A 12,989-nucleotide genomic window follows, 5' to 3' on the forward strand; every position below is an offset into this window, starting at 1 on the left:
GTGAATTATTATGGAGATAATAATTCACTAAGCTAGAAGGAGTTCTGACATGTATGACTCTTAGTTAGTTTGATATTGGGCCTAGAGGGTCACACACATATGGTAGACATTACGACAAGTAGAGATTCAGATATAAAATATTCGTCAATGCCTCTATCTTATTGGATATCCAATAAGCCCATGAATTACTGAATCCTATGGGGGAAGAGATTATTGGATAAAAATTCACTAATCTAAGAGGCTTTGGTAGTTGGATGAAGATCCACTATCCAATAGGGCAGGATCCATTAGGGTTAAGTTGACAAAGGGCCTCTAGAAATAGGAGGAAACCAAAGGTTCATAGGCTAGAGCTTCTCTTGGTTGTCATCTTCTATTCTCCTCTCTACTTCTCCTCCTCAGATAGCAGGCATGGAGATTTAAGGAGTATCGTTACAGTCCTACTGTGTGGATCATCGCTAGAGAGGATGATGTTTGACTTCCTTCATCCTCTTCTATAGATCTGTAGAGATTCAAAGATATATGATCTCCCTAGGTAAAACACAATCTTTCATATACATAGTTTTTTGTTTTACGAATTTTGCGCACCAATCTTCGCACGATGACGAACATAATTTATGAAAAATTTAAGGATTTTTGTTTTCTGTTCTTCTGCTACATATTTGATATCATCCTTAGATTTCCTTATAATAGAGATGTCACTAGTGACTTGAGGACATGGTATGCTTGGTCAAGTCCCTCGATGGCATATCATCGAGTCAAACTCATCTTGGAACAATAGTGATAACTTAACTGGACGTCATGGTTGGTTAAGTCCCTAAGACTATAATGGTTCGGAGGCTTAACAGGATGGGAATCATAAGGTGTTGTGATCGACAAGAGTTGCATACCTTTTAGGCTTAGCGTAATTGGTCGAGTCCCTCGAGGTTATCTTGAGATGCAAACTGGGTCATGATCCCCACTAGATATCCATCGGAGATATTCGATTCATATACCAGAGGGAGTTGTGTGCTTCGTGAGAAAATAGTATGAGTAGAATAAGATAGAAGACCATATCTTGGTTGTTTACTTTTTGCAAAGTTTGCAAGTTATTTATTTCTGCTACATGTTTATTTTTAGAAAATATTATTTTCAAATCTATTATGTGACATGCTTGATGTCAACTATCTCACTGGTCTAAATTACACGGATTGGCTCCGCAACCTGAGAATCATTCTCACAGTAGTGAAAATCGCATACGTCCTTGATACAATGATACCTACGTGGTTCCTCGACTCTCGGGTTATAGAGACAATATAAAAAGATGGTTGTCAGATCTATTCTCGAACATGTCTGTAAACTGTTTGAGGAACAGGGAAATACTCTGCAATATGATATATCAAAGAGTCTCTTCTGTGCTAGGATGACTAAGGGAATACCGGTTCAAAACCATGTCCTAAGAATGATTGAGTGGATAAATAAACTCACAGGTCTAGGAATGGTTCTAGAAGATAACCTGTGTATAAATTTTGTTCTTCAGTCCCGACCAGATTCGTTTTCTCAGTTTATAATGAATTTTAATATAAACAAGCTTGAGGTGACTTTTCCTGAGCTCCTCAATATGTTGAGGGAGGCTGATAGCACTAATCTTCGCATGACGACGAATGCATCTTTGAGAAATTTGGATATTTTATTTTTTGTTCTTTCGTTGTGCATATAATGTCGCCCCCAGAATTCCCAATAACTACCCAGAGTTCATTATATTTCAAAATGACATATAGATAAAGGAAGCATGGTTAAAACTCTATCATCAATTGATTATCATCATAAACAAAGGGGAGGTTATTGAATCTTGAATTTTACTGATAAAATCAATTGATGAGTTTATGGACTAATATGCTTTTGAGATAAGTGACGCAGGAAATATATCGACCAAGAACTCAAACCATCAATGGCAAATTATCGAAGTAGGAGAATCAGAAGTTGTGTCGAGAAAAGTATCATATCGAAAATTTGATATCGAGTCGGAGGATTGGTCGATGTATCAAAGAATGGACTTCATGTTATAAGTTCGGGCATCATGTTAAAAAGATTGAGTATTGCGCCAAAAGATCAGATCTCATGGGAAAGTTGACCTATAGATAGATCAAGCGATATACCAAAGGAAAAGACGATGTATCGGAGATTCGGACAAATATCGGAAGATCGGACGATATGCCGGAATGACATAAAATGTGTTGAAAGCTTTGTAAGTGTGTCAGATATATGGTTGGATTGTTAAAGTCTTATTCGAGGTCTTTTTAGGTCAAATTGAGTTGGTGTTGGGACAAAACCATACCAAATTATCAAGAGACCTAATGGACTTGGACTTGGGTCAAATTGAGCCCATTAGAAGGCCAAAATAGTAGCCTTGAGCAAGCCTAGATGATAGTACCACTAAACCTAAGCAGTGATATTACCTGAGTTAGCTGACAAGCATAAAAAGTGATAGTCAATGCTGTCGATGGTGGTACCGCATATATAGGCGATGGTACCATCCGAAAGTTTAAAATTGCATGTCAAAAGTTACGATGGTAATACTACCAGGTGTTAGCGATAATACCACCCATATCCCCAAATTTTTGGGGATTTAAAATTTTTAACTCCATTTTGAAGCCTTTTGAGACCTATAAATACCCCACTGAGGCTTGGATGATAGAGCATCAATTTCTAAGTTTCTAAAGGGTTATAGCTCTCTCTTTGAGCATTGTTTGAGTCTCTTCCTTCATGAATTTAAATGTGATTCTAAGTTATAGGAGGTGAGAGATCTTATAAAAGAGTGAATGTAGAATCTCTTTTCTAAGCCCGTTTAAAGAAGAAAAGATATAATAAGGGTAGTGAATCTTCACCTATTGGAAAGAAGATCAATAGTAAAAATCGGTGGTCTCGAAGAGGAATCGAGAGTTGACATAGGTCGGGAAGACTGAACTACTATAAATCGACATTCATTCCTTCTTTTGCTTATGATTTGTTATTGCTTACTTATTTACTTTACTCACAACCTTTGTATTTTTGGTTATTCGCATTTTTGATACAGATTTTTTGATCGAACTTTAAAATTAGATAAAAAAAAATATTATATCACTAATTCACCTTCCCTCTTAGTGCTATTACGATCATAATAGTCGTAGGGTGAAATATACTTAGGGCGTGTGAGTCAGAAAAAATATATTTGAGGTGTATAAGTCGGTAAAACCCAACCCGTGTTAAGAGAATTTTGTTATAACATAATAGTAGGATGAAATGTACTCGGGAGTTAGGAAAATATAATCTATGCCAAGAGAAATCCATTACGGTAAAACCCGACCCTCACCTGACTAAAGAGTGTCCTTTAGTCTCCACAAAGGGACATGTTGACAATGGACTCATCGGATGAATTAAATGTTGCACTTTAGGCCCTTCTAACAAGAGCCTCGAAGCATGCTTGGCAGAAGGGGGAGATGGGGACAAATGATAAAGAATATATTAATGATAAAGAATATATTAATGACCAATCATCATTCGACACATAAACGTCACATAGAAACTATCATGGAAGGAAAATGTCTTGGTCACCCTCCACTCGCCTAACCATGTAGACAAAAGTCCAAGGCAAACCGTTTAGGACTATCTCACCTTGCAACCCATGTAGAAAAAACGTCAAGAAAAAGACATTGGAGCGACTAAATGTTGTCTCCTCGAAGGCCAAGAATAAAAACATATCCCTGACGCTATGTCGGGGGCTCTTTTTCTTTTTAAATCTATATATATTAAAAGGTCTCGGTCATTAATTTGAGTCATCAAAGAGACGAGGTTAAGAAATTTCTTCGAACATCGATCTTTTGTAAGTGACATATTGGGAGCTTTACACTTCCCTCTCGGAACTCCTTAGAGTTACTTTAGATACTTCAATCTCAACCACATACATCATTTTCCAAAAACAAAAATAATTAGGGATCACAACAAATAGTTATCACAGCATTCCATCTGATTGTAAACTAAAATTAGAATTAGATTAATTATCCTTATATCCCTATTTTAATTTGATTAAAGATACCTGTCTTTTCGTTATTGTGTCTCATGTATTCTCTCTATCCTTGAAATTTTCCAACGATAACAAAATCATTGCTTTTAATAACACTACAGAGATAAAAATTTCTTAGGGTTCATCGATGATATTAGCGTGGCTATCATAAGCTAAACACCTACTAAAACCATTGGACCTTAATACTACGTTATCAAATCTCGAATCTCAAAGTCAACAACTCTAAATCTATCAACTATTTTTCCTAAGAATTGTGACATCAGTGTCCTCCGGACATCAAGGAAGTTGGCCATTCAATTACCTTCGCAAAGGTACCTAACCTTCTAATTGACAGCCAATGAGATTTTTCATATAAAAAATAAATGAAATTTTTATTGCATTATATAACATTCATAAATTCAAATTCGAGACATATCACTCGTGCAAAATAATACACTCGATATCTCAATAGAGATAGTAAATAAACAAAGATGAGAGATTGAAAATTCATTAATACATGACTTGATGACAGGACCTAATTAACATCCAGATCATATGAAGATTAATTCAAAATGAAGGAATATTTCAAGAATGATGGGACATGAACCTAATTTAAGCGGTTCGATTCCTCCACTCTCTGCTAATTTCATCGAACCCGAAGCTCAAGCGAACCCAGTCCGTGTTGAATCCTGCGGTTCGAGCTGGGTCGAGCCGTTCCGCCTGCCTGCTTCCTCCCCAAGCAATCCATCTCCCTCCGCTTTTGCCTCCGTTACGCACTACTCTTAACCTTTTTAGTGTAGAAGAGAGAATAAAGCCCTTTGCAGTAGCAGCAACAGAGCCGGCATCGAAAGCGCATCCAATGGCCCGCTACGACCGCGCCATCACCGTCTTCTCCCCCGATGGCCACCTCTTCCAGGTCGAGTACGCCCTCGAGGCCGTCCGCAAAGGCAACGCCGCCGTCGGCGTCCGCGGCACCGACACGGTCGTCCTCGGCGTCGAGAAGAAATCCACCCCCAAGCTCCAAGACTCCCGGTATTGCTCCTCCACCTCCTCCTTCTCGTGATCCTCATTAGGTTTTTGTGCCCCGATTTGTTAGGGTTTCTTCGTGATCGCGTTACCGTTCTTTGTTTCTATCCTTGCAGATCAGTGCGCAAGATCGTGAGCCTGGACACGCACATCGCGCTGGCGTGCGCGGGCCTCAAGGCCGACGCCCGCGTGCTTATCAACCGCGCCCGCATCGAGTGCCAGAGTCACCGGCTCACCGTCGAGGACCCCGTCACGGTCGAGTACATCACCCGCTACATCGCCGGCTTGCAGCAGAAGTACACCCAGAGCGGCGGCGTCCGGCCCTTCGGCCTCTCCACCCTCATCGTTGGCTTCGATCCCTACACCGGCGTCCCAGCGCTCTACCAGACCGACCCCTCGGGGACCTTCTCGGCCTGGAAGGCCAACGCTACTGGGAGAAACTCCAACTCCATGCGGGAGTTCCTGGAGAAGAACTACAAGGAGACCTCCGGGCAGGAGACAGTCAAGCTGGCCATCAGAACGCTGCTTGAAGTGAGTTTCTTTCTTCATTCCTTTGTTTTTGGGTGGCGATTTTGTTGTTACTTGAACTGTTCGTTTTCTTGATGAGTTCAAACCATCTTCCTTAATTTTGCCAGAACCTGCTTTTGAAGTTAAACTGCATGGTCTTAACCTGAAATCTTAAGGTGGATACTACTATTGTGCCTGGTGTTATCAAGGTAGATGGTTCCCCAATCTACCTGTTATTTTGTTGGACTATAGTTGGCCTCATCTCCTCAGATCACTAAGAAGTAAGCATTTATTTGTGTTATATTCTAAATACATAACACAAACAGGATTGTACGTAGATTGCATATATCTAGTTGCTTCGGTTATTCAACTCACCGATGAACTAGTGTATAAGGTTCCTGTTACGGTAAGTAACTTTTTTAGCCGTGGCCTCGGGGCCGACGTGGCTCGGTTCTGGGGTCCGGATGTCGGGGATCTCGGGCGCAGCTCCTCGGGGTCTCCCGGCGGCCTAGCACCGTGGTTCGGGTCGGTGGCTCGGGTCGGGAGGTCGGGTCGGCGGTTCTGGTCGGGAGACAGTTCCGCCGCAGCTTCAGGAAGAGGCAACACCGTCTCGCACCTGCACACAGGTCGGGCCGGGAGCTCGGCTCGACCCCTCCGACGATCAAGTTAGAGAAAGATGTGGAGGGGATTGTGGATGAGGCAGAAGAAGAGCCTCTGAGTGTTTTGTGTCTGAATGAGTTCCTCTAATGTGTTCGGAGTCCTCCCCCTTATTCGTTTAGAACTCGGGGGTATTTATAGATGAGCTTTGATGTTACCTGACGTGCCCGCTTGCAGGGGCAGGACAATACCTCACGTGGCGTCTGACATGGCCACTGGGGTCGCGTGGAGAACCGGGTTGCCGCAGAGTATGGGCGAGCCTCGGTCGGTGTGCTCCTGTGCCTCGGGCCGAGCGCACGGGGTCAAAGCTGAGGTGATCGGCTGAGGGCTGGTGACGTCGGCAAATGTCGAGTCCGCGTCAATGCTTGCCTCCTCGGGCAGTGTGTCTACCTGGCGTGCTGACGTGGCGCGTTGCCATTTTTACCCTTATCATATTCCCCCCCCCCGAAAGGAGCTATGCGTCGGTTGTCACGCCGTGGGAGTCCGATGCATGGCTTCTGTCTCCAGGTAGGTTGGCCGTGCGGACGTAGTTTCGGGGAGATCGGGGCCGAGGGCCGAGGAGCACAACGCAGGCGGGGTGACCGCACAGGTGTGATCTCGGGGGCGTAAAGCCGAGGGCCGAGGAGCACAATGCAAGCGGGGTGACCGCGCATGTGTGATCTCGGGATGGCGTAGAGCCGAGGGCCGAGGAGCACAATGCAAACGGGGTGACCGCGCATGTGTGATCTCGGGATGGCGTAGAGCCGAGGGCCGAGGAGCACAATGCAAGCGGGGTGACCGCGCATGTGTGTCTCGGGAGGCGAAAAGCCGAGGGCCGAGGAGCACAACGTAGGCGGGGTGATCGCGCAGGTGTCTCGGGATGGCGTAGAGCCGAGGGCCGAGGAGCACAATGCAAGCGGGGTGACCGCGCATGTGTGATCTCGGGATGGCGTAGAGCCGAGGGCCGAGGAGCACAATGCAAGCGGGGTGACCGCGCATGTGTGTCTCGGGAGGCGAAAAGCCGAGGGCCGAGGAGCACAACGTAGGCGGGGTGACCGCGCAGGTGTGTCTCGGGATGGCGTAGAGCCGAGGGCCGAGGAGCACAATGCAAGCGGGGTGACCGCGCATGTGTGATCTAGGGATGGCGTAGAGCCGAGGGCCGAGGAGCACAATGCAAGCGGGGTGACCGCGCATGTGTGATCTCGGGATATGATGGAGTAAAGGGGGTGTCTTTGTGCATTAAGTGGCCGAGGGGGCCTCGGGTATTATGCGACCGAGGTTGTGGGCTCGACAAGAATGGAGTCGAGGCATTTGGCGCAGGCAGGCTGCGGCCGAGGGAGGTAACCCAGGTGGATAGGGACGAGGGATTCGACGCGGGCAGGCTGACCGCGCAGGCGTGTCTCGGGGGGTATGGAGCCGAGGGACACGACGCAGGCGAGCTGGCGGCGCTAGTCTGTCTCGGGAACATGGAGCCAAGGAGCACGACGCAGGCGGGGTGACCGCGCAGGCGTGGTCGCGAGGGCCATGCGACCGAGTAGCACGACGCAGGCAGGCAGGACGCGAGGACGTGGATTCGGGCACCATGCGGCCGAGGTACACGACAGGCGGTCGGGCCTCGCCGAGGTGGATCTCGGCAACGGTTGGCCGAGGTGCTTGGTGCAGGCATGCTGCGACCGAGGGACGCCGTTCAGGCGGGCAGGCCGCGATGAGGTGGGATTTCGGCAGAGAGTCGCCGAGGTGCTCGGTGCAGGCAGGCTGGCCAAATAAGCGTGTCTCGGGGGGTATGGAGCCGAGGGACACGACGCAGGTGGCCTGGCGGCGCTGGTCTGTCTCGGGAACATGGAGCCAAGGAGCACGACGCAGGCGGGGTGACCGCGCAGGCGTGGTCGCGAGGGCCATGCGACCGAGTAGCACGATCAGGCGGTCAGGACGCGAGGACGCGGCCTCGGGCACCACGCGGCCGAGGAACACGACAGGCGGTTTGGCCGCGCCGAGGTGGTTCTTGGCAACGAGCGGCAGAGGTGCTCGGTGCAGGCAGGCCGCGACCGAGGGGCGAGACCCTAATGGGTAAGCCGTCCTGAGATGGACTCGGCAGTGAATATGGCCGAGGAGCTCGGTGCAGGCAAGCTGCGACCGAGGGACACCGCTCAGGCGCGCAAGCCGCGCTGAGGTAGACTCGGCGCAAGCAGGTGGCGGCCGAGTGACACCGCTCAGGTGGGCGGGCCGGTCTGAAGGGAACTCGGCAGTGTGTGGCCGAGAGGTGCGAATGCAAAAAAGAGTGGGGTTAGGCCGAAGCTAACCGTGAGCCGAGAGGCGATCAGGGAAACATGGAGCCTTCGCTTGGGAGAAACTGAGGAAGAGGCTAGATTCCTGGCGCGAGGATTACACCAGATAGCAAACGTGGGTGCTTGACCGTTGCTACGGGGCCCATCGCCCAGAGTCGTTCCTCTTTCTTGCGGTCGCCCAAGCTTCCGCCTCGATGTACCGATTGGCTCGCTGGAGCATATCTGGTACTGTGGTGGGGAGCCGCTCTACGAGGGACCAACAGAGTCTGGAAGGTCGCAAGCCCACCATGAACGCCTGCACCAACAAAGAGGGGTGAGTGTCCGGTAAGCTCCGGATTTGCGTAGTAAAGCGATCCACGAAGCATGAGAGGGGCTCGTCCTCTCTTTGTTTGAGTCCGAGGAGTAGTGCCGCGGAGTGCCTCGGCCGGGCATGGGCTGCGAAGTGGAGCTCGAAGTCCTTGGCGAGTTGGCCGAAGGAACTGATTGTTCCGGTCTTCAGGCCGGCGTACCACGTGCGGGCTGGACCCCTCAGGGTTGTGGGAAACGCCCTGCACATTAAAGCGTCAGTAGTTCCATGCAGCGCCAATTGGGCACGGAAAGCGACGACATGATCGGCTGGGTCAGTGGCGCCGTCGTATGAGTCCAGAGAAGGGAGCTGGAAGTTCGGGGGAACGACGTGATCTTGTGTCTCTGGTGCGAATGGAGATCCTCGGTGTGTGTCCACGCGGGCTCTCCCTCTGAGTTGCGAAGCTCCTTCTCCAGCCCGTCGAGCCGCTGACTAAGAAGACATAACTGGGCTCGCAGGGAGTCTGTTGATTCCGGAGACAACACCTCGGGCTCCAGTCCGACGTTCGGGTTTGTCCTCGCTGGATCCTCGAGTGGGGTCGGTCTAGCCCGAGGGGAAGCGGAAGACTCCGGAAGCGTCATGTGGGCCCAAGCGGGCGGCTCTCGTTGCCGCAGCGGTTGAGTCATAAGCGGGGGTGACGGTTGAGAGACGAGCGGGATGATGGTTTGCACCATATCCGTCAGAGCTCGGACTTGTCGAGCGAGGTCGTGAAAGGCCTCGGACGACACCGGCGAGGGGACGCACGGAGCGCCCTCGGGCGGAGACAGATCTGGATTGTCCACTGATTGCCAGCCGCGTTCAGGGGTCGTGGGGAGGTTGTCAGGGTCAGCATGAGGATCCCTCGACATTCGGAGCCCTCCTTCTAGCGCCAATCTGTTACGGTAAGTAACTTTTTTAGCCGTGGCCTCGGGGCCGACGCGGCTCGGTTCTGGGGTCCGGATGTCGGGGATCTCGGGCGCAGCTCCTCGGGGTCTCCCGACGGCCTAGCACCGTGGTTCGGGTCGGTGGCTCGGGTCGGTGGCTCGGGTCGGCGGTTCGGGTCGGTGGCTCGGGTCGGGAGGTCGGGTCGACGGTTCGGGTCGGGAGACAGTTCCGCCGCAGCTTCAGGAAGAGGCAACACCGTCTCGCACCTGCACACAGGTCGGGCCGGGAGCTCGGCCCGACCCCTCCGACGATCAAGTTAGAGAAAGATGTGGAGGGGATTGTGGATGAGGCAGAAGAAGAGCCTCTGAGTGTTTTGTGTCTGAATGAGTTCCTCTAATGTGTTCGGAGTCCTCCCCCTTATTCGTTTAGAACTCGGGGGTATTTATAGATGAGTTTTGATGTTACCTGACGTGTCCGCTTGCAGGGGCAGGACAATACCTCACGTGGCGTCTGACATGGCCACTGGGGTCGCGTGGAGAACCGGGTTGCCGCAGGGTATGGGTGAGCCTCGGTCGGTGTGCTCCTGTGCCTCGGGCCGAGCGCACGGGGTCAAAGCTGAGGTGATCGGCTGAGGGCTGGTGACGTCGGCAAATGTCGAGTCCGCATCAATGCTTGCCTCCTCGGGCAGTGTGTCTACCTGGCGTGCTGACGTGGCGCGTTGCCATTTTTACCCTTATCAGTTCCCATGGCTGATGTACAATTGGATTTAAACCTCAACGTAGTAGGTCAGATTGGCTTCTGTACCCTGGTGTAGTTGATACCAGAAATGATACGTGAAGGTGTTAACAATAATTAGAAATTCATTCATCTGTTATTTAATCACATGCAAGTGCCACAGTATTTGGCTCCAGTTTGAGTATCCAATGAGTATCATCTCATTTGGCCTTTTATTTTTCTGGCAAATCGGTTCTTTATCCCCTTGAAGTTCAGAATAGTTGCACATTTTCATATGCCTTAATCGTTGCTGCATGAGACATTCCCAGTTCTGAATGTAGATGCAACATATAATGGTACATATACTCTAAAAAAGAACGTCTATCTTCATTTCTCCTAAATGCATTTGAAAACTGGGATTAGTCCATATAGTGTTGATCAACTGTACCTTAGTCATCATGACTTCAGTTTACTTTCATTTAAATTTGTTATCATCGTTTATTTTTTTTTGTCATCCCAAAATGTTATATTCTTGCAAATCCTCCTCGGACATCAGTATTCATTATTTGATTCGTCCATGGTTGCTATTAAACAGTTGAATACAACCACCACTTTCAGAAGCTTACTCTAAATACTTGATATTTTCTTTCAAATGAATACACACCTTCCATTTATGCCATATGCTAGCAACACAATTTTTCACACTTTTATCCACTTGAAGGATATCTATTTATGCATTTAACAACTAACCATTGGCCCATTATTTATGGTTGCTTCTTGTCATCATTTTGCTATCAAGTTCCATTCAAGATCTTCCTTACTGTCCAACAATTTATCATCACTCTATAATACACTATTGCAATTATGATCCAGCATTTTGTCAGGTGAATCCCTCATACAATATCTACTAGCAACTTACGTTTCCTCTGTATACACAGGAAAACAAACTAGTTAGTTGATCAGGTGAGTCCTTAGTTACTTCACTGTAGCATAACATATTGTATGAGGGATTGTATTGTATGTTTTTGGTTCACTTGTACAGTGATATCAGATCAACGGCTTAATATTTCTGCCAAGCTTCTGTATTGGCAGCCTAGGGGGTTTCAATTTGATGCTTGGCTAACATGCTAAAAATGGGCCTTGCCGTAGATTAATTTGCCAAAATTATACTGTTCAAAATCCAATCCTTGATTTTTTTCCCTGAAAATACTACCTTTATTTTATTTTTTAATAATTATATATTTGAGCTTTAATGGAGTTTACTCGTTTTGTTTTCATTCCTCCTTTATTTTTTTTTTCGGTGCAGTATCCTAAAATTTTCTTCGCATCTCTATCTGCTGGGCTAAATTTTCATCCAGAGTCCTCTTGCATCTATTTTTTCCATTGTCTTTGTTAGTACTTTCTTTTATTTCATCAGTATTCATACTTTTAATGTATGTGAACATTAAGTGCATCCCATATCTAATGTTTGTTTACCAACTTGGACAATTTCAATCTTCTTCAATGAAGCTGTTATCTTATCCTCTTTTTGTCAAAATGGGACATCATACTGCAAATCCAAAATAAAAAAGTGTAGGAGATGCATTTTGTCATTTGGATTTGATGAGAATAATTATAATTCTTTATTTAGGTTGTTGAGAGTGGTGGAAAGAATATAGAAATTGCTGTATTGACCAAAGAGCATGGTCTTCGTCAACTTGATGAAGCTGAAATTGATGCAATTGTTGCTGAGATAGAGGCAGAGAAAGCTGCAGCTGAGGCTGCAAAGAAGGCCCCTTCAAAAGATACCTAAATTTGGATATTCTGATCAGCTCCAGTAACTTTTCCTATTTAAAGTTGTTTTTTTAATTCTAAGACTTCTTATTTGTGGGCATTTTGGTTTATGTGAACTGGTAGAACTTCATTCATTTTTGAACAAGTTTTCCTTCTATCCAAAACTCACTTTTTATCTTTTACTAATGCTTCTTTTGTTGTTGGTCAATATTTTAGTGATGCTGATGTTGCATATTTACTTAATTAATACTGTGGAAACAAAATCGACATGATTTTAAGGTCATGGTAATATGAAATGGCAATTGTGCTGATGGCCAAACCTTTGTTAAGTTCCAACTTATAATGATGGCATTTTCACATGTTTTTGCAGTACTAAAACTGGTGTTTTTCCCTTTATTTAAGTTGTTTATTGTAGTTTCTTGGGTTAGAAAATCAGGTAGTTGTTAATGCGTGCTGGAAGATAAATTAGTAACTTTATTACTCATGGTTGGTTCAGCGGTTGTGTATTGAGGGGAAACTTTTTTAGTCATGTTTAATTATTGAAATCAAGGATCTAAATACTGGTCTGGTACTAGTTTTGTTAACCTACTGGATGGGTATGATGCATTGAAGTATATGTTTCAATACCTGTACTTGGTTGGACCAGCAAATACCAGTTAGAATCTTCTGGTCCAACTGGTTTTTGGATCCTTAGTTGATATTAGCTGGAAAGATCCTATGTACGTCTCTATGAATGCTTTTCAGTCAGTTGTTGTGGCTTGAAGAATGGATTTAGTTGGTCTATGGTTTCACACATTGGTCTAGGGTAAGGGTAAGGAAA

At 46.7% G+C, this 12,989-nt stretch overlaps 1 protein-coding gene across 1 annotated transcript; it reads left to right on the plus strand.

Annotated features, from left to right (window-relative positions):
• Positions 1-4,784: 4,784 nt before the first annotated feature.
• Positions 4,785-12,351, plus strand: LOC103970609 (proteasome subunit alpha type-7). Its single transcript, XM_009384450.3, has 3 exons — positions 4,785-5,050; positions 5,161-5,575; positions 12,027-12,351. Exons 1-3 carry the CDS (start codon positions 4,878-4,880, stop codon positions 12,186-12,188), a joined length of 750 nt encoding a protein of 249 aa, XP_009382725.1. The 5' UTR covers positions 4,785-4,877; the 3' UTR covers positions 12,189-12,351.
• The last annotated feature ends 638 nt before the right edge of the window (positions 12,352-12,989 follow it).

The sequence above is a fragment of the Musa acuminata genome, chromosome BXJ2-11 (genome assembly GCF_036884655.1).
Source record: "Musa acuminata AAA Group cultivar baxijiao chromosome BXJ2-11, Cavendish_Baxijiao_AAA, whole genome shotgun sequence".
Classification (NCBI taxonomy): domain Eukaryota; kingdom Viridiplantae; phylum Streptophyta; class Magnoliopsida; order Zingiberales; family Musaceae; genus Musa; species Musa acuminata.

Excerpts from the sequence above, each read along its gene's own strand:
- LOC103970609 (XM_009384450.3), top strand. The coding sequence starts at position 4,878 with ATGGCCCGCTACGACCGCGCCATCACCGTCTTCTCCCCCGATGGCCAC. Across the intron at positions 5,051-5,160 it reads CCCAAGCTCCAAGACTCCCG|ATCAGTGCGCAAGATCGTGA; the intron begins GTATTGCTCCTC and ends CTATCCTTGCAG. Across the intron at positions 5,576-12,026 it reads CCATCAGAACGCTGCTTGAA|GTTGTTGAGAGTGGTGGAAA; the intron begins GTGAGTTTCTTT and ends TTCTTTATTTAG.